The sequence below is a fragment of the Hoplias malabaricus genome, chromosome 2, assembly GCF_029633855.1.
Source record: "Hoplias malabaricus isolate fHopMal1 chromosome 2, fHopMal1.hap1, whole genome shotgun sequence".
Taxonomy (NCBI): domain Eukaryota; kingdom Metazoa; phylum Chordata; class Actinopteri; order Characiformes; family Erythrinidae; genus Hoplias; species Hoplias malabaricus.
Window position 1 is genome coordinate 43,019,280 of NC_089801.1, and position 27,906 is coordinate 43,047,185.

Genomic DNA, 27,906 nt, shown 5'->3' on the forward strand with positions numbered 1-27,906 from the left:
ACGTTGTAGAATTAGAAAATAATATTTCAGAGAACACGCCCGTGACCTGTGGTGTCCCGCAGGGCTCTCTTCTTGGACCACTTTTATTTAATTTATATACGCTTCCCCTTGGCCAGATTCTACAAGAATATGGGCTGTCCTATCACAGCTATGCAGATGATACTCAGATTTACATGGCCCTGTCCCCAAATGACTCTGGTCCAGTTGACTCATTAAGCAATTGCCTTGAACACATCACAAACTGGATGGGATACAACTTTCTGCAGCTGAATAAAGATAAAACTGAGATTATACTATTTGGGAACAGCAATGAGAGACAAAGATTGGCTACGTATCTGGACTCGAGAGCCCTCAAATCAAAGGAACTGGCTCACAAACTTGGTGCATTAATGGACTCAGATCTCAGTTTTAGTAGGCATATTAAAGTGGTTACTAAATCAGCATTTTACCCTCTTAAGAACATCAGTAAGATTAGAGATTTTCTGACTAAACCACACCTGGAGAAACTAATCCATGCCTTTATTTCTAGCAGGATTGATTACTGTAATGGTCTCTTAGCTGGACTTCCAAAAAAGACCAGCTGATTCAAAATGCAGCTGCCAGAGTTCTCACTAGGAGCAAAAGAAGAGATCACATCACCCCATCCTCAAATCCTTACACTGGATACCAGTCTGTTACAGAAGAGACTTTAAGGTGTTATTACTGGTCTATAAATGCCTATATGGGGTAGGACCAGCGCATTTATAACATCTGCTACAGAGATATGAGCCGAGCAGAGCTCTCAGATCTTTAGGAACTAGTCAGTTAGTCCTGCCTCAGGTAAAAACTAAACCTGGAGAGGCAGCGTTTAGCAACTATGCCACTTTTTAAATGGAACCAGCCGACTAAGAATATTAGAAGAGCCCCAACTTTGGACACTTTTAAATCAAGGCTTAAAACATTCCTGTTTGAACAGGCTTACAGCTCAGTTTAAAATATTCTGCACATTTATTTCTGTAACAGCATTTTATTTCTTTTCTTTTATTGTATCCTTTTAAATTGTTTAAATCATTTTTAATAATTTTATCATTTTACTCATTGTATGTAATTGTTTTATTGGACTTTTAGGATTTTATTCTGGCTTTTAATTTAACTGTTTTATTTTGTTTTTTTTTTTTCTGTAAAGCAATTTGAATTGCTTCTGTATAAAAGGTGCTCCATAAATAAACTTGCCTTGCCTTGCCTAAAGTTTTACAGAAACTGAACTCGCCAGAAATGCATTAACAGGTGTGTCCAGTGATATAGGGAGAGACGAGATGATTTTGTTTTGTAAAAGAGCAGAATGTTAAAATCTTTTGGGTCACAGCCTCCAAATATTCATAAGATATTATAATAAATTATCTCAACAACTTTAAACATTTTTTTAAATATTTAGATGGAAGGAAAAATTATTCCTACAGTATTGGAGAGACCAGTGAATAGTTTAGGTAGATGGAAGTTGAAATTATGGTGTATGCAGTTTGGCTTACTACCTCGTATTAGATGGCTGTTGACAGTTTATGATGTTTCGATCACCAAAGTAGAGAATGGAAAGGGTTATGAACAAGGTTATAAGGAAGTGGCTATGTGTTCCACAGTGTTTAAGTAGTGTGGTATGGTATGAGAGTGGGGTACTTGAGATACCACTCATACGTTTAGTTGAGGAATTTAAATGGGCAAAGATGATGATCACAAGATTATTTTGTCAGGATCGAAGAATGCAGTGGTTAAAGCAGCAGCGCCAGTCAATAAAGCAGGAAAGAAGTGGAAGATCAGAGCTAAGGGATGTGATTGGCCAAGTACAATGCGGACGAACAGGCCTTGGGTCAGGTGATTCATGATTCATTGGGTCAGGTGATTCAACGTTTCGCATTGGAGTCATAGTGATGTAAACACCCGAAGGGCGCGAGTGTCAATTCTGCTCTTAATGCTCCGACCCCTTGAACCCTCGTTCCTCTTTGGCTCATTCTTCAACAATATCATCAAACCTCATCAAAGTGCACACTTTCAGAAAGACCAAACATATTTGTCAGAATGAATAAATGCAAACATGACAGTTATATGAATATTACAGAATATTTCTGTAATAAACCCAGTGTATAAGATTGAAATAATGTATCCTTTACAGAAAACAGATGTGCAAGTTTATGTTTTGGCTGATTTGTATTTTCAGTATTTGACTGTACCAGAAATTGTATGCAAATATTTTAGTGTTTAGAGTCTTTTACTGTTATAGTTTTACAGTTCCTACCCTCTTCCAGAAATTACATAATACTGTTTCTGTAGTGCTGAGTCAGGACTAGCAACAACAGAGGCTTTATTCTTCCTATTACAGCTCAGTGAAGCATCAGTGATTTTAAGCTGTGTTTTTAATGTGAAATGGTACGTATTATTACTTTAAGATGATCGCCTGTGGTCAGTGGGGGATGTGCAGTGGGGGCTCGGGTGTCTCTCTATTCCATACTCAGTACAAGTATAAGCCCACCTAGAATCCCACTTTGCTCTAGTTCAACTCACATGTGCGCCACTGACGGGGGCAGCCCGGAGTTCCCCTAGCCCTGAATCACGTGGGACGAAGCACAGTCCAAGGTGACGAAAACACAACAGCAGATGACGTAGGGCGCAGCTCGGGACTTTGTTACGACCGTGCGTGCGCTGTATTTCCAGCTTGTTTACTTCAGCACCCAGCGCTTCATCCTTTTATTAAGGCGGATTTAATTCATTCCCCCCGGCGCAGGGGCGGGTATAACTATCTGTACCACCTTAATCTGATCATGTTTACAGGGGAGCGCTGATTTAATCCGCTGTGGATGTCAGGTAAGGAGGCAGAAGTTGGTTTCTTGACTCGAATTATAAGATCCACCTTAAATAGACAAGCAGGTTTATAGAGTTGGCTTATTATTCTACGGCTTCTTGATCTAATATTCCATTCCACCTTTAATTGACTGGCAGGTATATACACTTGGCTTAGTCTTTGACTGCTTGGTCGAATTTTACATTCCACTTTAAATAGGCCGGCATAGTGTAAGATTTATATGGTTGTTTTTTTTTTATTTATTCTCTAGATTCTTGGTCGATTTTCGCTCCACCTTAAATGATGTTGCATTCAGCTGTTTGACCGAGGCGAAAGTGTGTAACTGCTACAACATTTAAGGTGGAACAGGGAGTTTTTAAGATGGTTTGGAGAATGTGAGTAAGAAGAACGCTTCATATAAATTCCCATTTAAGGTGGAATCGGGAATTTGAACAAGAAGCCAGTTTTAGGTAAATGCTTTCCCATTTAAAGTGGAACATAAAATGCGCTGTTTAAGGTGGAGCGGAGGATTCAAGTAGCAAGTCAGTTTCATGCTATTCCAGTTAAGGTGGAATGATGAGTTCGAGTAAGAATCTAATTACACATACATTCAGCTGTGATGTTTGAGGTGTTCGACAAAAGGTTATTCAAGTTGCTCTCCCAATTAAGGCGTAAAGAGGACTTAATGTAATATATACCTATAACTGCTGCCCCAATTAAGGTGGAACAGGTAGTTCAGGTAAGAAGCGATATAACTCATCATTTTAAAGGTGGAACAGAAAGTGAGAGTAAAAAAACAGCGTCAAAAATGGCTGCAGCATTTAAGGTGGACTTTCGGGTTGGATTTATGCACTTCTCAGCATTGTGTCTATTTAACCTTTGTATTTATTTGCTGCTTTAGGATGAACTGGATTTTTCCACTGTCCAAAGGTTCTGGACCAGTCCCCCCTCCTCTGAACAGTTTACAGAAACAAAGACAGAGACAGATAGAGTCTCTCAAGGCTGCTCACTCCAAGTAAGGCTTGGCTAATTTGGTTATTTTGACAGAAAGACACATTTTAGCAGCTACGCTGAGTTATCTCCATTATAGTCCCTGTGTGGACGTTTGTGTTTAACCTGTTTTGCTAAACCTATACATAGAAAGATCTAGAAAATGCTGAGTAACCAGCAGCTGACAGACTTTCTCAGAAGACAGTCTCACAATGTTCCTCAGATTAAAGTATTAGTTCTGCACTGTTAGCACAGACATCCTGAGTAAAAGCTCACAATCCCTTCTTAAACCACCTGGACAAAACATGCCAGGCTGGACCACAAGCCTTAAAGGGCCCATATGCTTCCAAAAACTTGCTTTCCTATTTGCATGTTTGAAGAGAAGGATTTGCAGAATCAGTCCATATATGAAAATTAAGTTATGAAAACAATCTGGTTTGAATCCATGGTGTTTGTGATGTCAAAAAAAGGGATGTCTGTATATGATCCTGATTTTTGGCATTCACCAATTTAGCCCCACCCATTCGTAGTTAAGTTATGGAGAAGGTGTGTTTCTTCTTTCAAAGTAATTGTAGTTACAGCATTGAAACACTGACACACATCAGTTACAGCCATTTTCTTAAACATAAAGTTTAACACAGAAATACTGACTCTCACCAGCTACATCCATTTACTCCCACAGACAATTACAGTGCACTAAAATGCAGACACACACCAGTTACAGCCATTTACTCCTACATACATTTACAGCTTACCGAAATACTGATGGATTCCAGTTACAGCCCTTTAATGCTACATTCAGATACTGCCTCTGCTCCTATGTGCATTGAGCTTTCTGATGCATTAATGGATGTTTAGTCTTTGAAAGACAGTGGAATAAAATAAAATGAGCAGAAAAGGGGCAACTTTTTGTTGCTGCCAGTTAGTCTAGCTAAGCAGTCCACTGTGACAGGCTAACATCAGAGAAGAGACCTCAGCATCACTTTAACTGATTTTACTATTTAAACAACAGCACGAAGATATCACTTTACACTTTAATTCAATATTATGTGTTTTGTTAGTTATATATCATTGAAGACCTCACACTTGTCAGTTACGTTGTTCACATATTTTACCCCAGATTTTGAGCTTGTTAAAAATAGGCAAGTCATAGAAAACCATTACAAATAAAGGATAGGGCAGTGACTTAGTGATATTGAGCTCCATATTGCAGCACTTTGCTCAGTGTGGTTTTGTTGACTTTCACTCTGTTGAGTCTCTCATGTTTGCCCACAGCTTTATGCCTTTGCATGAGAGTCTTGCAGGTGACTATAAACAGATGTTCAGGAGTTTCTCAGTGACTTTTATGTACTAACATGTTGTGAAGAGGGTATCTGACCCACACATGTCTTGTTTTTCTCAGTATTGCAGAGATCCAGAAGGATGTGGAATACAGAATCCCTTTCACTGTCAACAATTCAACCATCAGCGTCAACATGTGAGTGTGAAATGATGTTTTAGACAGGAATACCACTGCATATGTCACAGTTTGTTCAAGTTAAAAATAAGTTTTTTATGGACCAATGTGGACACTGAAATTATAGAATATATTAAAATGTAGCCTGAAATTATAGAATATATGAATTAGCCTGGATGCAATTCATATTTCTGATTAATTTCTGTATGTTCAACTTTTTTTTTTTTTTTATAAACCAAAAATTACATTCTACATTATCGTCCTGTTTGAGGAAGAGACTGAGCACAATATCTGATCCCTCACAAAAATATCATTTATAAGAATTAAAATAAAAATAATAATAAATATATAAGCAAACGTTTTATTTGCAAATACTGCATCACAGCATATAAAAAAAACCTAAAGATACTTGGAGAAAAAGAGTCTTCTGTAATCACTGCCTTTTTCTCCTCCCCACAGTTTGCTTCCACCACAGTTTCCTCAAGAAAAGCCAGTGGTCACTGTGTATCCTCCTGTGGGTCACCACTTAGTGGACAGCAACAATGGCACCATGATCACCAGCCCCCTCATCACCAACGTACGTCTTCAAACTCTGCACTAATTCATTAGTTTGTCTCAGAAATTATATATATAATTATATTTTTTACAGAGCAACTGTTTTTGGCTTTAAAGCAAGATTTTATTGCAAGACATTTTGGAGCATTACTATTGAATTCTCACACAATTCTGAGGTCATCTCATGACTTCACATGATATATAAACCAACTAAAAGACTGAATGGCTGTGAAATGAGTGCAGGCTCTTTGCAGCGCTGTGCACTGATGGCGTGACTGTCTGTCTCTCTTTGTCCAGTTTGGGATGCACTCAGATCTAGGGAAAGTGATTCAGAGCTTGCTGGATGAGTTCTGGAAGAGCCCCCCGGTCCTGATGCCTGGAGCCCCCTCTTTTCCCTTGTGAGCAGCTTTGCTTTCAACTGGACAGGAACAGTCTTTCTTAGTCTGCCTTCCTTTTTTTTCTTTATGATTTCTTTCTTTCTGTCATCTTTTTTATTCTTTATTATGTTTTTATTGGTAAAACCTTATTTTAAGGTCTGCTTCTTAACACTTTGTTAACTATTAGCAAGCAGTGAATTAACAATTAATAAGCTGTTAATAGTTACTAATTTAGAATTAACATATAATATAATATGCAAGGCATGTTCACTATTATTGTAGATATCAAGGAACATACTCTGGGTTTGCAGGTTTTTTTTTTTTTTTTTTTTTGGTTTTTTTTTTTTTTTTTTTAATAAATAATATATGCATATTGTAAAATGTCAGTGGCCGTTAGAGTGAAAGACTCTTTTATTGCAAAACTAAAGCAGGACATCATAATCAAAACATAAAGCAGGAAACTAATTTGCCAGACCATAATTAAAGCGTAACTTTTTCAACTTTTATAACTACTGACTGTTAGGAATTTCTTAATAATACTATAGTTTACAAACATTTAAATTTATTGCTGGTTGATAGTAACGTCTGATCAACAGGACACCAGAATATGTACATCACATGCACAGGATGCAGATAAGTTAATTCACTAGTAATGTCTACCATATTTGATCAGTCTGGATTTATTTATTTTTTTATATTCTAGTGTCAGTATGGCTGTTAAAGACATTTGAGGCCTGATTGTAACTGAAATATTACAATGCATTAATATTTAAGACATTAGTAAATAACCTATTTAAAGAATCTTTTAAAGTCATTATATAAATGCATTATATTTTACACATTTGTAAATGCTTACAAGTGATATTTTAGTATTAAATATATAAGGGTTAAATGCTTGTAAATAGTTAATTGACAGTTTGCTCAAATTTTATTAATAGTTAAGAAGCAGACCTTAACATAAATTGTTACCATTTTTTCTTTTACTGTTTTTATTTTCTTTGTTCTTTCTTCATTCTTTTTGTTTAGATATCATTCTTTCTTTATTTCATTCATTCATTATCTGTAAGCGCTTATCCAGTTCAGGGTCACAGTGGGTCCAGAGCCTACCTGGAATCATTGGGCACAAGGCAGGAATACACCCTGGAGGGGGCGCCAGTCCTTCACAGGGCAACACACACACACACATTCACTCACACCTACGGACACTTAAGTCACCAATCCACCTACCAATGTGTTTTTTTGGACCATGGGAGAAAACCGGAGCACCCAGAGGAAACCCACAGGGACATGGGGAGAACACACCCTTTTTTTCATTCATTCTTAATTTCAGTCCTTTTTCTCTTCTTAAATGCTTTCATTCTGTCTGATTTTATCATTTCATTCTGACTTCTTTTTTTCTTTTCTGTATTCCTTCATTATTTTACCTTTCTTTATTCCAGTTCTTCTTTACTTCTGTATTTCTCTATATTGTATATTATTATTTTTATTTTTCTTTCTCTTTTGTTTCCCCACTGAGTTTCTGATTTTAGAGCTGCTATTTTTATAATAAGAATAAGGAATGATTAACCATGATTAATGAAAACCAAGGCTAAAAAGGTAATAAGGAATACATTTTGTATAAAAATAATAGATTAAAAAAATAAAATTGCATCATTTAAAAGTTTTAGTTTTTTTTCTCTCTGAATTGTTACATAATATTTTGGTAAATCAAAACCAATCACAGAAAAATTAATATAATTTATTTAAAATATTAAATCCCCGCTCTTTTTCCCCTGCAGTATGTACAAGCCCCAGTATCCCGCACAGAATTTCCACTTCGTCACGCCGTTTCCAGCTCAGGACTCTCAGAGGTCCACTCTACCTGCTGCTGTGCCACCGTCCTCGGGAGCGGAGCTTCAACAGAATCAGCCCCGCCCACCTGTCCCAGCTTATGGCCTCATTACGGATCTTCCTCTCCCAGTGCCCACCTCGTACTCTCAGGTACTGAGCCACAGCCTCACTGTGAATGTCAGTAGCAATAAATAGAAGGATACAGCCCACCGAATATTATCCTGCGTAAATCATCATGCATTTGGATATGTTCAGTTATTTCTACTGAACACTGAATGTAACACCGTCACAAGGTTTTTAAGCCCCTCAATATCACAGCTGGACTGAGAGCAGTCCACCAACTAAAAATATCCGGTCAACAGTGTTCTATATATATACTGATGAAGGACTAGAGGATGACCAACACAAACAGATGAGCTACTCTCTGACTTTACATCTACAAGGTGGACCAATGAGGTAGATATTGGACAGTGAGTGGACACAGGGTTAAAAACTCAAGCAGAACTGCTGTGTCTGATCCACTCGTACCAGCACAACACACACACTAACACACCACCATTATGTCACTTGTCACTGCAGCACTGAAAATGATCCACCCCCCAAATCATACCTTCTCTGTGGGGTTCTGAGCATTGAAGAACAGGGTGAAAGAGGGTTAAGAATGTATGCAGAGCCACAGTTGGAAAATAGCCTGTAATTGTAGAACTACACAGTGTTCATGTGTGGTTAGTGGAGTTGAATGTAGAAAACAAGGAGGTGGCTTTAATGTTATGGCTGACCGGAGTGTACGTGTCTTGTTTTTTTGTTTTTTATTCCTCATCTTACTCTTACACTGTTCTGTGCAGACGGGGCTGAATGGACACATGTACAAGATGCCTGAAATCCCAGAATCCTTTCCGGAACTCTCCGAGATGAGGTATGGGAAGCTTTGGCATCACCAACCTACACACTGTGAAACAAGACCAGTCAGTTTCCTGTGTGCTGCCAAAATCAAAAACATGGGATTACATGGGATTCTGCTCTGCTTATGACAAAGTGTAGAGACTTTACAAGTAGAATTGATTTACATTTAGAATTATTATAAACTATAATTGACCTGCCCCCTCCTCTGGGTCTCTCCAATCACAGCGCTGGACCTGAGTTTATGTGAGAGCGCAAAGATGAGGCAAAACAAGCACAGTGAAACAGACACAACCAGCACAGAGAAATAAGAGCACTGAGTAAAAATGGCGAAGGAAGAGAACAGAGTAAAAACTGCTTTAAAAAAAAAAAAAGAGCTTCTGCTCCTCGCTGCTGTGTGCTCAGGTCTGGTTGAACAGTGAGTGACTCATTTTCATTTAAAGGAACAGGCGCTGAAAGTGGCTATTCTGAACAGGGCTGTTGAGACGGGAGAATGCTGCTGTGTGGCTTGTGGGGTTTTGACCAAAGCTAGACACATACATTTCATTAAGACCCAACATTTTATTTAACACCATGCTGAGTAAATGTGTAAATTGGTGTTTCTGTGTGTATGTTTCTGCAGTGTGTCTCAGCTGAATGACTTGAAAGAGAAGGAAGACCTGCTGTTAGAGTTTTTCGCATGTTTGCCTCAGCTCAAGCAGGTCTCCTCCGACAAAGACGACCTGGTCAACAGCATCGTAGACATGGCCAGTAAGTGAAGACCTTCAGATCCTGAAGCAGTCACTTCTGAGCTTCCTTTATGTCATACTGACACATAGTTGCCTTGATATATCACAGATTCTGTAGTTAAAAACATAGTTGTCCTCATGTGGGAGACAAACTGGTACATTTAGGGACAAAGACGTGATTTGAGTCTGCATTTCAGTTGAGGTTCAATTTATGGATAAGTGTCAAAATCATAATCAAGAATGACTTGTTTTTTAACCAGATCTTTGTGTTTGAACAGAAAAAAACCTACTGCTGGAGCCTCAGCTGGAGGGAAAAAGGCAGGAAATGCTGTTCAAAGTGAGTCCACAAATGCGCACACGCACGCGCGCACACACACACACACACAACTTAACAGGGCCATTGTAACCACATATATCTGGAATGTCTGTAAAACACAGTTCTGATTATTTCATCACTCATTTCTTGTTCTGTGTTCATTTTGTGCGTGCATGAAGTATGAACAGCTGACCCAAATGAAGTCGGCTTTCCAGACGAAGATGCAGAGACAACACGAGCTCAGCGAGGTACTCCCAGCACACCACTGTCCAAAAACATACTCTAAATGAGACATGTCACTAGCATTACTGATTTGTGCCACATTGTGCCTGGAAATTGCAACTTGAACAAGCCTTCTACAAACAAAGAAGGGCACCTAGAGCCCTGGTGCATAATATGCACTGCCTTCTTACCATTGATTGTTTTGATGTGGAGTCACATGTGGTTCACACAAGAAATCAGGTCCTGATGTCAGTAAATTTCTCCATGAGCAGCCATCAGATTCCAGACATGGCACAAATGCAACAAAATGCCTGACCATTCAAAGGCTGCTTGTTTGGGCAGTTTGTTTGGCATGATGAAGGACAGCTGCTGTAGCTGATGTTCATCCCAATCTTGTAGTTCGCTTAGCAATGACCAAATGAATTTCAATTCACCTGCCTTGCTTTACAGTAACCATAACCAGGTCTGGTTGGTGCTCCCGCCGGTGGGATAAATCAAAACTTGTGCCAAAACACTTACGCATCTTTTTGTCCTAGAAACATAAACATACTCCCAGAAACCTTAAGAGGCATTACAGCAGCCTGAGGAGGAACGACTTCATTTTTTGATGAGTAATTGAAATATATTTAACTCGGTTTTCTGCAGCATGTTTGGCGCTGTGAGCTTCAACGCTGTGCTAATTCAGTACTACATTCTAGAGATGGAATTCGTGAAGATGGCGGTAAATGATTTGTAAATGTGCAGAGGCACAGAGCTCAGCTGATAGAGGGGAAAAACGGTTTGTAGTAAAGTTTGGGTGCTCTCTGCTGCTTTTAAGCAGTGGTCTGTAGCTCATATGTATTCATGCATGTATATGTAGTCTGTGCTAAATAAGTAAATGATTCAGTTGGTCGCACTGAAGTGGTGGGAGCTAATGGGCCATTATTTTTGACAGTGGGAAGGGGATTTCTCACCTGTGTTTCACACCTATCTCATGAATAGTCAATGAGTGAACCACAGGTATTGAGAAAAAATGTCACTTTATATTTATAGCAAAATAGAAGAAAAACAAATAAAAATATCAGAAAGCTGATGTAAACACCAGTGTGCTGCCGACACCTTTGTCTACAAAATTAAGTGCTCAAAAGAATACTTGATAAATGTTCACAATGTGTTTTTTCAATTTCTATCAGCACATTTGAAAAGGTTTTTGGGAAGATCAGGTTTAGAGTTATTTAAAAAAAAATGATGTATGACCTACATACTTCTCTCACATTTTTGTTGCTGGGTTTGGGCTGATTATTGGCATTATTTGCTTTTTGGGAACAAACATTATTTTAGGTAGATGAAATTTGTTAAAATATCAAGGCATATCGGCTCACCTCAGACTCCAGTGGGCTAACTACAGACTCGAGCAAGGAGTATTTACAGCTAAATCCCTTTAGGGGACAGCAGTGAGTGATGCATGTTTATTTGAATATTCAAAATATTCTTGTAGTGACAGGCCACTCAAATCACAGACAGACACCCCATTGTTTCTGCATCATTCTACACATGCGTGCAGGCACATAAAAAAAATAAGTACTTGTTTCGAGATTTCTGCCATGCAAATTTTCAATGGACAAAGAAGTGGAAAATGAGCTTCACAAGGAACACTTTCTGAAACTCAAGTTTTTCTTGATTCACACCTCTAGTACAAATAGCTAGACATGTATCAGCAGTGCATGCTGGTAATGTAATCACATTAGTCACTGTATTTCTCTGTGAGGTTGATTCCTTGTGAAGATGAACAATGTTTTCTGTGTGTTTTCCTCGGTAAGAGCTGCAGTCTGAGCGCCCTGCAGGCCAGGTTGAAGGTGGCCGCTCATCAAGCTGAGGAAGAGTCGGAGGAGACAGCCGAGAGCTTCCTAGAAGGAAAGACGGAGATCGACGACTTCCTCACCAGCTTCATGGAGAAGAGAACGGTACTGAAATGAAAATGGTTCAGACGGGCACTTTTATATTTGATTTTAAATTACTAGCACAGAAATTCTGTATGAGTATGGGTTGCTGATTCAAGACATTATGGCATTGTTTCAGAGGGGAAGTGTGCTAGTCGAAAAGCTACCAGGTCTCAAACAGTGACAGTTGAGTCCCAAACCCAAACAGTGGAGTAGAGTCTGTAGCATGTAGTGGAAAAGCACCATAAATAAATTGGCTTAAAGAGTTGTCCACAGGTTTTCATGTAGGACTTATATTAGCTCTGTTTACTCAACTACCACAGCTCTGCCACAGCAGACGAGCTAAAGAAGAAAAGCTCCAGCAGGCCATTAACGCTCATGGGCAGTTTCCCACCACACACTAAAGCCAGCTTCACACTGGTGAGTTCTGATTTCTTGTGGGGTTTGCCCTATGTCTTACATAGGTGTAGAAGTTGATACTTTGTTAAACTGATCTACTTGTTGTTACAATGCTATTGATTAGTAGCATTGACTAGTATAAGCATTTTGATTTCTACATACGAGTCCCTGTGGCTTTAGCTTTAATATTTTGTTGTTTTTATTCAACTCTTAAACCAGGTTTTGGTGGTGGTTCTCCTGCAGAACATTAATTTTCTGCACCAGAATCCCTAATCGTCCTACTGCCAGACAGAGCAAAGCCTAGAAACCCAAGAACCTCAAGGCCAACCACCTTCAAACCCTGTTCCAGCAGAGAAACAAGAAATGGAATGTGACGTCAGGACTTCTAGAACCAAAGTGTTGAATTCTGCTACTCCTTTGAGGTTCTAGACTCGCTAGGTTTGCCCAGTGTGCCAGTAGTCAAGACAGGGGAGGGGAGATCTCTGAGCTTGCCGCCTCTCCTGCTCTTTTTAGTGCTTTATCTTTTCCAGGATGGGATTCTTTTTTGGGGGTTGATCTTTTAAAGCATTTGAAGATTCGAGGGAATTTCGTTGATGCTGCCAGATCCTTCATGACAAACAAGCAAACAAACAAACAAACAAAAATACTGTATTTAATATTGTTGATAATAGGCTTTATTATAACCAGACATTGTATGATATGTTTATTTAATTTGATAGATGAATAAAACATTTAGAATAATCAATCTGTTGGGGATTCAGGTGGTTTTGTTTGGGAGTAAGGGCTGGTTCTGTTTTTCGATCATAAAAAAAAGGAGCAGAACTCCCAAGCTAAATCATATTCATTTTAATGGAACTTGATGGGCTGAGTGATTTCAAGACACAGCTTTCTGGGGAACATTTCTCAGTTTAAATTTCAAATTCAGGTATGCTGATTTTTGACATGTAAATTTTGCATCTTCATCCAGAGGTCGAAAAAGAGGGTATATATCCATTGTGGTGTTTTATTTTTTATGGTGGGTGAATAAGCCAGTCTGTTAGCTAACTGCACCAAAATGGATTAATGTTTGTGTATACAGCCTTCTGGCTCCACCCGTTTTGCAGACAAGCCTGGAAAGACGTGCTTATGTCTAGTTTGACTACAGATTTCAGCTAAGAGTGAGTTTTATTGGTTTGAACAGATGCTTCATCTCTCACTGAGAAAAAAATCAAGACACTGGCATGATTATGGGATACAACCTACACCAGTCAAAGGGCAATTCTAGAAAGGTACTAGAGCCATGGTAGACTACAGGGTAGGCTTCAGGGCCTGCTTCCACAAACCATCCCAGATAGCAGATATTTTGGGGCCTAATCGCTACCACTTTTGGCACTTACGGTTCAGTTACAGGCATTAGTCTAAACTTGTTCCACAAAACATCTGACACCTGAGCTATATATAATGGAGCTGTGGCTGAGTCAAGGCAGCCAGACTCACCGTGTCACAGACGTTCAAGGCCAGAGGTGAGCCACATCAGGGCCGATCATTTTTGCTCTGGGATTGCATTCTGCGAGTGGCCTTGTTCTCTTCCTAAAAGAATACTCCAATGTATTTTTTAACCTGATCTATATCTGCCTTGTTTGTGGGTCTTTAACACAGCCTTTATGGGGTCTCCCAATTGGCCCAGGGGTCAAGGCACTGACCTTATCGCTGGTTTGATCCATGGATATGTCTCAGCCTTCTGAGCTCTAAGAAATAAAATTGACTTTGGGTGGGATGGCCACAAAGCCCTCTTCAAAGCCACAAAGCCTGATGGGGGCAGACCTTGGCAGTCATTGCTCTCCCTCTGTTTACTGACTAAGCATGAGCAGCAGTGGTGGAAATCTTGGAGGAGGCAGTGATTTGTCCACACCCATCCACTCTCTGTGGTATTATGTGTGATGGAGTTTAGCAAACATAATAGTGTAGGTGGAATTTAGGGTACGATCAATCACTTTGCCTATGTGCTAAGGTAATGTTCTGCTCTGTCTCTTGACCCTCAACTCAAAGGACCCCTACAAACACTTTATTCTTAGTGTACTGTCTACCAGAACAAGCACCACCTACTTGTTGAGCTTTAATGACTTGTTAGCAGAGCTTTGAAAAGCTAGCTACATGTGTGAAGGGATGCTCCTGCTAGTCTATGACCCAAGTATAGACAATTTTATGATAAGTAAAAGTATGCTACATCTGTACTGGATGGAAATTCAGTTATACACCACTGGAATATTCCTTAGAGTTTGTTTTAATCTGGGATCCAAATCAAAACAACAACAGAACCGAGAGTAAAAAGTGGATCCTCGGATTAGCATTTCTTAAGATGTTTAATACATAGGACTACAGCTACTACATTGCCATTAAAGGTGCGATCAGCCATTTTCTCCACTGATGGTTCTTTACTAACACCCAGAGACTTGCATTTGTCATGGATGTCTGGACTCTGTACCTAACTTTAAACTTGGCCTCCTCTTCTGTGGGGGACCCACTCTATGGAGCATAAACTGGTTAATTTAAAGGCTACAAAGCTGTTAAGACTCTACAACTCACTTGAGTTGAACATAAACTATGTAAAATAATAAATATACATGTTAATAAACACTGCTACGTTTGAGTGGTAAAAGGACTGACCGCTCCTCTACTTTCAAGATTCCCATCCTGCACAGTATTTCTTTTGTTGACAGAAGATGAAAATGGACTCCATCTCTCTCACACACACACACACACACAGTGAACATAAAATTCAAGTTTAAAATACACCAGAAAGAAAGCAGCATATAATACTTCTGGATTTTAAAAAAAAAAAAAAAAAGTATTGCACTTTTACTAAAAGTACAGTTTACTATACTTAACCAGGATAAGTGGGGCTGCTAACCCAGCATGGGAAATTGGAAATACAAACTGAAGAGGAACTCCACCTATTTCACCAAATTTGTGTACAATTCTTGTCTAATTATATGGTTAAGATGTAACCAAAATGATTTCGACTCGTCCACAGTGAAATAGTCCACAGTTGTGGTGAATGGAACCACATGTAAATTCTCCTCTAAAAACTGCTCCCAGATCATTCCCAGGCAAAAATTTGTGACTTAGGAAATCGTATTTATGTCCGATTATCCACTAAATTTCATCATTGATAATCCATATGAAACCTCATAGCCGGGTGGAGGTCAATTCAGTATCAGTGTTGTAGACATGAGTACATCGCAGTGGAGCATCACAATGATTTTAAAACTCTGATTTTAAGGTAAAAATACCATTTAGTGTTACTTTAAGACCATACTTTGATCAAGCTTGGTCACAAAGCAGGATTTCAACCATGTTCTAGACCCACTTTTCAAGACCAGAGCCCTGGATTAGAGATAATTTAAGATCAAACTCAAGCTTGGGTTCCTAAATCCGGACTTTGTGCTTGTGGTCTAGCTTTGTGCGCATAAATATTTCACAACATCACACAAAATTAAAAATATCAGTCTTTAAAATGATATAAATAATAAAAACCAAAAGACATTAGTGGTTCCCAGTGGAGCAGTGGACACAAAGAGCTCCAGCAGCTGTCTGGGGGTCAGTTTCTGGTCTGTGTCTGTGGTGTTAGTTTAAGCCAGGTTCTCGTCAGAGTCGGGGTCCTTAGCACTGGAGGCATGGCTGCTGAGGTCAGCCACGCCAGACTCCAGGTCACTGGAGGCCGAGAAGTCATCGGGGTCGCTGCTTGGAGACTTCAGAGAGAGTGTGAAGGGGGGAGCTTGGCTCTCTCCACGGGGGATGTGTTTACCTCCTCGGGGGGTGGGGCTTACACAAGTGAAGTAGTCCTGAGGGCTGTCAAGCTCTCTCTCTTTCAGGGTGGGACGACAGGCGTGCTCAGTCGCTCCGTTCCTCATTCTGGTGTCTCTGCTCGTCATCCTCCCCACCAGCCGAGCAAGTCTCTGCACCCGGGGGAAGAGGGGAGGAGATATGTTGTAAGAAAGTTCAAGCAGTGTGTGAAATATGTCCAGGTATCTGTAGACAGTGTGTGTGAATGCGCATCTACATCACTGTGTTCAGTGTGCGTTTGCGTGTGTATCTACGTCATAATATGTCCAGTGTGTGTATGCCTTGTCCAGCATCCGTCTCCCGTGGTACCTCCTGGTGAGCGTTAAGCTCCTCCTCCAGCTGCTGCGATTCCTCCCTCACGGCACTGAGGCAGTCAGACTGTGACTGACGCGAGGCCACGCTCCTCTCCGCAGGACTGTACATGCCTTTCCAGAACCTGCAGAAATATCCAAAACACATTCTTACTCTCCACTGCAGACAAATAACATTATTGTCTTCCTCTGGTAATTGTTTAAGTGTTTTGGCTCTTTGGGGGTGCTCTGTGATGGTGTGGGGGTCTCACTTGAAGCAGTAAGGGGTGGTGACGGGCCTCAGGACTCCTTTACTTTGAGGGTGGTCTGCTCGGTACAGCGGGTTCAAGAAATCAGCTCGGTTCTGCCAGAGGTGAGGCCACACCGAGTGAGTCCGCTCGTTGATCCTACACACACACACACACACACACAGCTTCAGAGGAAACACTGGAGGCTCAGTGTGGCTAAAACCTTTGGGTGGGGGGGGGGTCTCACCTCAGGTCCCGCCTCTCCTTCTGACTGTTGGCAATGAAGTTGCCATACTGGCAGGAGTGGACTTGTGTGTGCAGCTGCAGGAGGAAGCGCTCATTGAACTCGAAAGCACAGGGGAACTGCTCCATCAGCTGCCACACACACTCCAGAAACTGGTCCAGCACCGGTGATACTTCCTTGGGGTCTCCGTCCAGGTGGGCATATCTGTGGGACAAGATGGCGGTTACAGCAGTGTATGTTACAGCATGGCAATGCAGCTCTGTTCTAACCCGTACAGTTACGGTAAAGACCAGGCAGAAGTTACCAGTGCGGTGACATGTCAATATGCTAATGAGAGTAGAGGAGAGCATGGAACTGCTGCAGCATTAAGGTGAATCAGGAAATTAATATAACCCAGGGTGAAGTTAAAGAAGATGGGATATTTAGAAGAACTGACCTGTGTGAGAACTTATGTCCAAATGATACCCAGTCTTTCTCTATCAGCACCTGAGAAAGAAAGAATATATAATTTAAAAAAAAAAAAAGGAAGAGAAATTAGCTCATTTTCATTAAATGCAAAACCTACTTTGTGAACTAATCCCTGGAATTTGGCCCATGATTCTAGATAATGTCAAAATGTTTGCAGAAGCCTGACGTTGAATAATTATCCAAAAATATTGAAATATGTTAACATGATGGCCACCATATGCAAATTAACCTCTCCTGTGAGTTGCATAATTTACTTAAACCCTTATAAATTTTGCACATTTTACTCAAATTGAACGAAACCTCAGTTTTATTACATCTGTGATTCTGAAGTAGCATGTCAAAGATGGCACATGAAGTCCTGTAATGGCTAGGTAGCTGTTTCTCAGCATCTGAATGTCAGATAAAGGTGTCGTCTTACATGCTGCATCTGTGGGTGATGCTGTAAGTGGGGAATTAAAAACATCACAATATGCACAAAATTGTTAACATTATTGGCCAATCAGATTTCAGCAGCTGTTTGACAGGCTTAACTTTGGCCAATGGTCATGTACTCTGAATGGAATGTCCATGGAGGCACTTGGAAATGAAATATGTTAAAAAACATACTGCCTTCTTGTCCCATAGCTTCAGGGTTCCAACCCCATGCTGAGTTACAAAAATAAAAAATGTGATCATGGATGCCTTGGCAACCTTGTACACAGAGGCTGATTCAATTGGTAAAGTGACACATTAGAAATGTCTTCAGTTGAATCCTTTATTATTATTATTATTATTATTACAAGTTTGACATTAAAAAAAAGAAATATATTTTGACTGGATTACTTGGCCCAAACTGCTAAAGGTGTGATTGTACTGACATGTGCATGAACCCTCGGGTCACTGCTTGCGGCTATATTATTTAATATTTTCCACCTTTCCTTTTTCTTGTTGTCCTGCTGTCTAAACTACCCATAGATATTTTGTGTCCCTCCCTTTAATGGTGTTGAATTTGCCTGGCCTTTGTGCCTTCATAGAACACTGCATCAGAAACCATCATGCTATTGTCAAAAATGAATTAAAATATACACAGGGATTGGATTACATCAGAAATCCACTGTCACTTAAAGCAACACTACGATTAGGTACTTGTTACTGGACTCCCCCTACATTTGCAGATTGTAATTCAACTTTAAAGCTCTGTTGTGAAATCATGGGTGAGAGAGGGTGTTTACAGGGTCACATAATCATTGCCATTCTGGATTCAGCACTGCACTAACTGCACTGAGGCTCTATTCTCCCTATTACAGCTCAGTGGAGTACCCACCCCCCCACCAAAGAGTTCAACATTACCATGAAGCCTTTGATGGTTCTGTAGTGTGGGTCTAACAGGAGACTGGCCACAGAGCAGGCCTGAGCCGTCCGGTCCCAGCCATCAGAACAGTGCACCAACACACTCACGCCCTCCTCTGCTATGGCCTGGATACACACACAAACAGAGAGAGAGAGAGAGAGAGAGAGAGAGAGAGAGTCAATGTACAATCAGTGTCTAAGACTGAACTTAACAGCACTAACTGTCCAGTTTCCCACCTTGGCAATGAAGACTCCTGCATCCAGCACAGCTTTGATGTGTTTGAGCCAACCGGAATTCTCAAGGCCCCACAGGAAATCCCCCATAGATGGGGCCCTCATATCTCCCACTGTGTCCAGAACACACATACAAAGAGTTATAAGAATATATTTGGATATTTCAGAAAATATTCATATCTCGACAGAAATGAAAATAGTGGCATTAGCATGCCAGTCCATTATGGGCCATAGAGTTACCTCTTAAAGGCTACAATTATGGGGACTACTGCTTGGTTTGCCACATTTAAAGTTCAAAGCCTCTGCGTCTTAGAAGGGGGAACTGTGTGTTTGTGGGGAAGAAAAAAAAAATTATAAAAAAAAAAAATCCACTGTTGTATGTGGCTGAAGTTGAACTTGTTTTAAGTTTTATTCACTGTTTTACGACAGAAACACATTTGCAACTTGCATTGTTTAGATATGTAGCACTTTAGCTCTGTTTATTTCATGCAGTAAGCACTCTTACAAATTTAAAGTTCAGATAGATACCAGTTCACCAGATAGCATGAGAGAAGTTTAATACCAAATCAATCTATACTCCCTATGTAGTTATCTACCCAACTCATGAAATTACTGAATCTACATCTCAGTAGTGCATTATATATTTCATATGTACAATACATCATTTATATTTGTTCATATGTGAAAATCTGAAATCTACTGGTATCTCCACGTGTACACTGTAGTTTTATGACTGATGTAATATTCTAAATAGGGAATAAGGAAGTATTTGTATTTCAGCCGGAAACAGTAACACTGTGTCATGTCAGCGTTTTCAAAAAGCTCAGTTTTTCCGTAAACACAACGCTATTGACAACACTGTTTTCAAAATCCATCACCTTAGAAAGCATTTCCAAAAACCTGTGTTCAAAGACCTAAAAGACCAACTTTGTGTCGACTAAAGGGCAAAACACAGACATATAGATGTCAGGTACTGATGATGGAAATTCAGTTCTGGATCACAAACATCTGGACAGGGACTCTCACCAGTGGATAGAAAATGAGGATGATAATGGATACAGGACACACATACCATCTATAATCTTCTGCTGGCTGCTCCTCATCACATGGATGTTCTCGATGCCAATGAAATGCAGTCTGATGTTGGTGTAGTGGTCTTCATTCTCATAGCCTTTCCCTGCAGCTCGATTTGCCATAGCATTCAACTGTGGACCACGTCAGAACAGAATTCCAATTTTTTTGGGTTCTTCCAAATCCAAATCCCCAAATGTTACATGGTGCTGTTTTAAAAAGTATTTTTGCTGCTGGACTCCCCATAAAGTGTAATCCACTTTCATGGCACTGTCCAGAGGTCAAAGAGGAGGAAGGGGTGTTGCCCTAACCTCCGCCAAAATGTACATAGTGCATTTTCTGCAGTGCTAAGCCCAGAGTAGCAAGGCAGAGGCTCTATTTTCTATTATTACAGCTCAGTGGAGAATCACTATGATTTTGAAGCTGTAATTGTAAAGGAAAATACTACCTAGTGTTGTTTTAAATCAAAGATTACTTTCATGGACATGGCTTTGGTAAAAAATAACCTAATGGTTATCACATATCTTCACTGTCCAGTGAAGAACACACAATTCCCAAAATAGTAACTTCACAAGAGAAGGTAAAATCCTTAACTTTCACTGAAAAAATTTCCTTCAAAGTAACTTTAGAGTTTATCTTTTGGTTCATTCATATTGAAATGGTCACAAGAGTATGAAGGACAGCTGTTGTGTTCAAATGATGTAATAAACGAAAAATCCTCAAAAAATGGAGACGTTTTTAATAGGGCAGTGACGAAACGCTTTGTAAAACTTTCCAAGCTGACCACTTCTGACCTCCACATTTACATCTTCATGACTGTCACTCACCTTTGGCCGAGTATCCACCACATACATGTACTCGCTTGCCGGGTTGGACTTCATCACAGCCTGTAGCATTTGTTCGTCCTCCAGAGAACGAGCACTGAAACCAGAGAGAGGCTGGCTACTGCGACATACAGCAGCCTAGAGAAAGAGAGAGACTGTTCAAACACTGCTAAGGAGAATATTGGATAGGGAATAGGGAGCAGTGATTGTCCATACACTAGTGTCTCTGTGGAAGTAGGAGAGAACTGGGAATCTCCCTCGACTCCTGAATTTGGCGCTCCCCACAATCACCCCAGGCGACGCTGACTTCGGGACATACAGCTCAGATGGATATGTGTCACACACCTTCAGCAAACAAACAAACAAACATGTTTATCACCATAGGAAACACCATTATATACAACAATGTCAACAGTACACAATAAAATTAGTTCACTGTATTATTTTTTAGTGGTGTGGGCTAACACTGATCAGACAAAAAATCAAAACTACTCCCTCATCACCTCCACTGACCAAACAGGAGCACTTCATAGTAAATCTGTAGCTCTGCATATTTTGTTAGACCCCTTTCTACCTGTTCTTCAATGATCCCCACTGATGTGGCAATGCTGTGATAGATTGTGTTGTGCTGGTACAAGTGGATCAGGCACAGTAGTTGCTGCTAGAGTTTTTAAACCCTGTGTCCACTCTGTTAGACACTCCTCAGCTCAGCTGTTGCTGTTATGGACAACCTCTAGTCTTTCATCAGTGGAAACAGGACACCACACCCCGTGTAGTCAGTGGATCCCATCCAATGGAGAGTGAGTTTGGAAACAAGGATGTGAAATTAATGTTTTGGCTGATCATTGTATAGGTGTTAACACACAGTTCTGAACCCACTCCTACTTCCAACCACACCCTGGTTTTAATCCTAAGAGAACAGCAAGAGTAGGGAACCGTTCCTGGATGTCACTGACCCTGTATTCGTGATTGGCTGGAGTAATATGCCAGAGGTTGCTGGGAATTCCCATCCTGCTGAATTCAGAGCGGAGGTCCAGGAAACTCCAGGCCTTCTCACGCTCTTCTTTATCCAGGTTCGGCTGAAAGGAGAAGCAGTAGAGCTCTGTGTAACGTTCTGGAAGAGAGGGAAAGACATGGCAATGACAGACATGGAGAGACAGCATGAGAAAGGAGGAAAGAAATCTGAAAATTGACACCGTCAAGACCACAGTCAAAGAACTTCACAGTAAATCATTATGGCTTTGTGTGGGGATCGGTGCCATGTCATGAATTGCGCACACACTCTGTCCAAATATTTGTGGATATTCTAAATTATATCAATCATTAGCTATAACAAAAAAATAGAAATAATCCTGGGATATAAAATGAACCACAGAAACAACCTGAAGTTTCACGGATCGAATTATTTTTATTAGTAGTAGTAGTTTTTACGGCAGTATATTTGATGTGGCAGTAGATTTAATGTTCCACAGCTTTACCTAATGTTCCTAGCTTTATTCTTCTAGTTATAACATTAATCCAGGTGCTAATCATTAAAGACATTATCCAATATCAGTCTGTTTCAATAATATTGGTCAGATTTATTGTCTAGTCTAATGCTCATCCTCAAGGCGTAATCATTTAAATAACTGTGTCTTTACTATAAAAGCCTTTCAGTCCTCTGAAAGTATTTGATGTATTTATTGTACGTATCATTTCACTTGTATATGTCTCACCTGGGCGCGAAAGGCGTGTGAGTGAAGACTGAATGTCCACGCAGTCTTTTTCCTGTGGGACCAACAGCTGGAACACCTGGAAATTTTTGCAGCGGATGACAAGGAGGCTGCCTGACGGAGTAGGTGGGGGGCGCTCAATACTGCCCACCAGACTGTGGAGAACCTGAACAAGTAAACCACATCCATTCAGTTAAGTGCATTTGTAGACCTTCTTAATCAAACTAAGTAAGCTAATAACTTCAAATATCCGTCTAAGACAAAATAACATGATCATTCAAATTATGCTGTGTTTTCAAAACCTAGCTTATCTAACATACACTGCTACTAATTCAATAAGCTACTAATTTTGAGAGCAAGCTACTAACTCAAACTAAGGTACAAAAATTAAGCTATAAAAAGTAAATAAGCTACAGAATCAACCATAGTATTCTAACTCAAAACAATCTACCATCTCTAACCAATCAACCAATCTAAGCTAGTAAGTAATCTACAAATTTGAATCAAGCTAGCTCAGAAGCAGTTCATTAAAACAAGCTAACTCAAAAGCAACACAAACCAAGTTAGATACTAATGTTAATACACTAATCACTGAATAAACCCTCAATTCTAACACACTAACTTTTAATTCAGCATATGTCTAAAACACAAAAATATACTATAATAATAATAAGTAATTTTATTAAGTTCACTAACTCATGCTAAGCTAACTGAAGCTAAGCTAGAACAGTTAGCTTAAACACCGTACACTTTAAACACTGTAGCCTTTGTTGGAGATAACAATTAGCACAGTGGTAGCGTAGCGTGGCAGAGTTACGCCTGAGGTTGTTCAGGCAATAGCATTTATCTGTGGTCAGGACAGAGCGAACCCTCAGACACTGGATACTGTCTAGTGCACATTAAATCCCAGGCCTTTGTAAATGCAATGTTACAGGGTGCTGACTGTTACACACAGCAGAAAGACTGGACACGCCACTTTAGCCCCAGGATCCATGACTCTGCAGTTTACAGTCACTGAAACAGACATGGGCAAAAGTCTTGGAACCCCTATCAAATTACAGGTGGACAATATAGACAAAAACAATTAGGATTTATCTGTTAGCCAGATAAACAAAGCCCAAATATCAGGATTATCCAGTAGAAACCTCCCTCAGCTTGTTTCCTCTCAGATGGGATTAAACCATCTGGATAAACTGAGAAAAAATTTAAATGTAAGTGTTATAACAACACCTGAATTTTGAATGATATTAAAATTGCAATGTTTCATTTTCTCCAGCCATTATACTGCCACAAAGTGTACTGTATATTAATTTTTTTCCACAGCTGCCCCTGTCCATTTTCACAAATATAGTGTGCTTCTTCTCTGTGGTTAAAAATAATAACATCAAATCAAATCAAATCAAATTTATTTATATAGCGCTTTTCACAACTGATGTTGTCACAAAGCAGCTTCACAGAATTCCAGTAAGACAAGATTTGACATGAAATGTAAAAACAAAATGTAAAACCCTCAAGTGAGCAAGCCAGGGGCGACAGTGGCAAGGAAAAACTCCCCCAGCTGAGGAAGAAACCTTGGGAGGAACCAAGGCTCACAAGGGGTGACCCATCCTCCTCTGGTCAATCTACTGGTGATAATAGTTAGTAGTCCGTGAGAACTTCAGTGTAGGGACAGCTTCAAGGCACTTGGTGGTTAATAATAATAAACACAGATTGTACTTTTAATATAAAATCAATCCTGAAAAACTGTGTTAAGTAGGCAGAATGAAAGTGGATGTGGTGTATTAATAGTGTGTGTGTGTGACACAGACAAAAAATAAAAAGCATGACTCAGGTTTCGGTTCCTTACCCACGTCTCCTTACGGGAGTCCGAGTTCTCCACAAAGATGGTGTGTGTGGACGAGAGGTACAGTGTCCCACTAACACACCTCCTGGGCATCAGACGATCAATCAGACGGACATTCTCGACCTACAAAAAAATAAATAATAAAATAAATAGATAAAACGCATGAGAGATAAAAGCACTGTACTACATCACACACAAACTCCCTGTCACTGTTAAATCTCGTATCTCCATTTCTGACATTCAATAAAAAACTAATGTCATGTCAAAATTTACCATGAACAGAACAATATTATTCAAATTTTTAACATTATTTACTTCAAAAATTAACTGATACTTCTGAATAAATTACCTGAAACAGGTCATAAACATTCATAACTCTTATTCAGTTGGAGCATTATATACAGTACTGTGCAAAAGCTTTAGGCACCAGAGATTTAAAAAGGTATCTGAGTAGTAAGTATTTATTTGCTAAAAAACAAACAGCAAGTAACACCCAACATTAGAATAAAACCAAATAACATTATTCCAGTGAGTGTGATGTTCTGTGTGTGAATGTGTTGGTTTCACTATTTCCAAATCCGTCCTCGTGGAGTAATATTTGAGGTTATCATTCAATACCTTGTTTACTGGTTAATAAATAATGAGTTTAAATAATGTGTGCTGTTGATTTAATAAATTCATGCAATCAAGTAGAATCTGAGCAAAACATCGTTCACTCACACCTACTACTTTATAGAGAAAAATAAGATTTTATATTTTTTGTTTTTAACTGTGATTATATATAACTTTATACAAGCACTTACTGAGAAGGCATTAGTTTAAATATATATAATTACCTTTGGTGCCTAAGACTTCTGCACAGTACTGTATAGATACACTCATTCTATTTAAAACATTTTAATTTAAACAATATTTAATTAAAACTTTTATTAGTAGTAAATTATTAACATTTTTAAATAAAAATAAATAAAAAATATTAATGATGTTATACCCCTTACCTGAATGACCCTACACATTAACGGTCAGGACCCACACAGAGCAGGTGTGATTGAGTGGTGGATCACTCTCAGCGCTGCAGTGACACTGACGTGGTGGTGGTGTGTTAGTGTGTGTTGTGCTAGTAGGAGTGTCACACACTTTGCTGAGTATAGTTCACCAACACAAAACTTCCAGCTGACAGCATCCTGTGTCCCCTGAGGGCTTAAGGCCTATAGGATGACCAATACAAACTGTGCAGCCACATATGAGCTACTGTCTCTGACTTTACATCTACAAGGTGAATCAACGAAGAAGGGGTGTCTAACAGAATGGACAGCGTGTTAAAAAACTCCAGCAGCACAACACACATTAACACACCACCACTACATCAGTGTCACTGCAGCGCTGAGAATGATCCACCAGCCAAATCTTCCCTGCTCTGTGGGTGGAAATCACACACATCATTTTATTAGTTGGGCCTTATGGCCTTCAGCCACACACACAAACATTCAGGTACAAGGCAGAAACCCAGTTGCGCATGCTCCATTTTGTCTATATGATAACGTTAAAGCAACCCGCCGATCCTAACGGTCCTAGAGTTCTCATTGTTCTAGTGTTTAAATACATAAAGACACCCTCTGCACCAGCGGCGTCTCTCTGGATCAAATAAACCATTAACCACAGCGGCGCGAGCTCCGTGTGTTCGTGTATATCTAGTCTCTGTGTGTGTGTGTGTGTAACGTCACCTTCGGTGTCCTGATGTGCTCCATCCTTGTGGCTTGGTCGTTGTAATGTCGGGGGATGATGGACCCCCTCTCTTACCCCTTTTTACCCCCTATCTTGACGATTATGCCCCTCTAATAAAGCGAGCTCCAATGTCCGCTTGACTCGCGCTGATCTCTCTCCATGGTTCTCTGAATGTGTGTGCGTGCGTGTCTCTTATCTACACAGGGTTTTGTGTTGATTTTGTTTCGCACCCGAGTTCAGGCAAGCCCCGCCTCTCATGCGTCACGATTGGCTGATTCTTGCCTACAAGAAATAATTATATTATATTATAATGATAATGATATTATATTCTATTATTAGAAATACTCTTGATTGTAGTAGGAAAGGATAGAAAGGACCAAGACATGACTTCATAGAATATACAAAATAAATATTCTTTTAAAAAATAATAATAAATTAAACAGATAGTGAGATGCTTATCTTGCTTTTTCTTTTATTTAGCAATAATATAAAGCTGCCAAAAATAAACAAATCAATAAATATATTGAAAACTGATTATATTGTAATTGTAGATATCATAATAAGAATAAATATATTATATATTAAATAAAAGTGAAACTAGTGATATTAATAACAGAAATTCCCACGTTAGAAAAGAACTAGACGCAGGGGCTAAGTTCCAAATCATTCCCTACTCCCTACATAGGGCATGAATTAATGGCTTCAACGCCCAAATCATGTGCTCGGCGTCCAGGGGATCTTCATTCAGTATAATATTTTGTAAAGTTTAATTTTAAACATCAAACGATATATTTAAATGGCACTTGTGATGTTATATTTATCTAACAATGTATATATATGTAATATATTAACATAATTTATTATCCCTTTATAAAAGCGCCTCAGATCAGGTGGTTGCGAACGGTGTGAAGACGCAGCCAATCATAGCACAGGGGGACGGTGATTGTCTGAAAACGGGTGGGAAATTTAGCAACGCACCGGGGATCGTATATGCGTAAAGGATACGTTTCCGTCTGCGCGTGCGCATTCAGTACTGGACTCTTAAGGTGGATTAAAGGGCACACAGATGCAGCTGGACAATACAGTGATTTTAAACCTAAATTTAAAGAAACTACAGAGTGTGTATGTTGCGAAGACATGTTATTGTGAACCTGGACCCATTAAATCAGTATTTGAAACATGCCACGGTGAGCTGGTTAACCTATCTCGACATCTAAGCAAACATCTATATTAACTGCCTTACATATAGTTTACATATTTACGCACACATTTTCATACACACACATACACCTTTCTTTAATGCATGGGGTGCATTAAAGGGCTGAGGCACTGTTGCCGGCTGCGGCCCATAAGCATCTGTTTGGCATCGCAAACTTTCTCGAGGGTGCGACCACTGTGGTCCTGCTGTGGCTCCAGGTACAGGGATATTTGGTGCTGGTTGCAGGGGGTGCTCTGATGATGCGGAGATGTGTAGCTATTTGGTGGGAGAGTGGTCCTGGTGTTTTGTTTGGTTGAGGGGTCGGTTATTATACATGCATTACAATAATTAATTTAGAAGCAAAGAAAGAAGACCATTTAACACACACACA

The 27,906-nt window shown here is 39.7% G+C and overlaps 2 protein-coding genes across 4 annotated transcripts; one reads left to right on the forward strand and one right to left on the reverse strand.

Annotated features, from left to right (window-relative positions):
• Positions 1–2,594: 2,594 nt before the first annotated feature.
• vps37a (VPS37A subunit of ESCRT-I) lies at positions 2,595–13,466 on the forward strand. 2 transcript variants are annotated; one of them, XM_066659756.1, is made up of 13 exons: positions 2,595–2,835; positions 3,714–3,827; positions 5,205–5,279; positions 5,718–5,835; positions 6,111–6,211; positions 7,969–8,170; positions 8,866–8,936; positions 9,543–9,670; positions 9,927–9,985; positions 10,144–10,212; positions 11,986–12,129; positions 12,429–12,525; positions 12,724–13,466. In XM_066659756.1, the coding sequence occupies exons 2-12, from the start codon at positions 3,715–3,717 to the stop codon at positions 12,507–12,509; spliced, it is 1,161 nt and encodes a 386-aa protein (XP_066515853.1). In that variant the 5' UTR covers positions 2,595–2,835; position 3,714; the 3' UTR covers positions 12,510–12,525; positions 12,724–13,466. The 2 variants fall into 2 exon arrangements, with proteins under 2 accessions (XP_066515853.1, XP_066515855.1); XM_066659758.1 differs by lacking the exon at positions 2,595–2,835 and adding an exon at positions 3,441–3,551.
• Positions 13,467–14,060: 594 nt separating this feature from the next.
• mtmr7b (myotubularin related protein 7b) lies at positions 14,061–26,467 on the reverse strand. Of its 2 annotated transcripts, none has more exons than XM_066659754.1 (14): positions 26,317–26,467; positions 24,596–24,715; positions 22,753–22,915; positions 21,994–22,151; positions 21,254–21,382; positions 21,041–21,175; positions 20,215–20,347; positions 19,146–19,255; positions 18,909–19,034; positions 17,548–17,597; positions 17,115–17,315; positions 16,892–17,026; positions 16,639–16,765; positions 14,061–16,442 (listed from the first exon to the last, which is right to left on the reverse strand). In XM_066659754.1, the coding sequence occupies exons 1-14, from the start codon at positions 26,338–26,340 to the stop codon at positions 16,116–16,118; spliced, it is 1,938 nt and encodes a 645-aa protein (XP_066515851.1). In that variant the 5' UTR covers positions 26,341–26,467; the 3' UTR covers positions 14,061–16,115. The 2 variants fall into 2 exon arrangements, with proteins under 2 accessions (XP_066515851.1, XP_066515852.1); XM_066659755.1 differs by having other exon boundaries at positions 16,310–16,442; positions 16,584–16,765.
• Between the last annotated feature and the right edge of the window lie 1,439 nt (positions 26,468–27,906).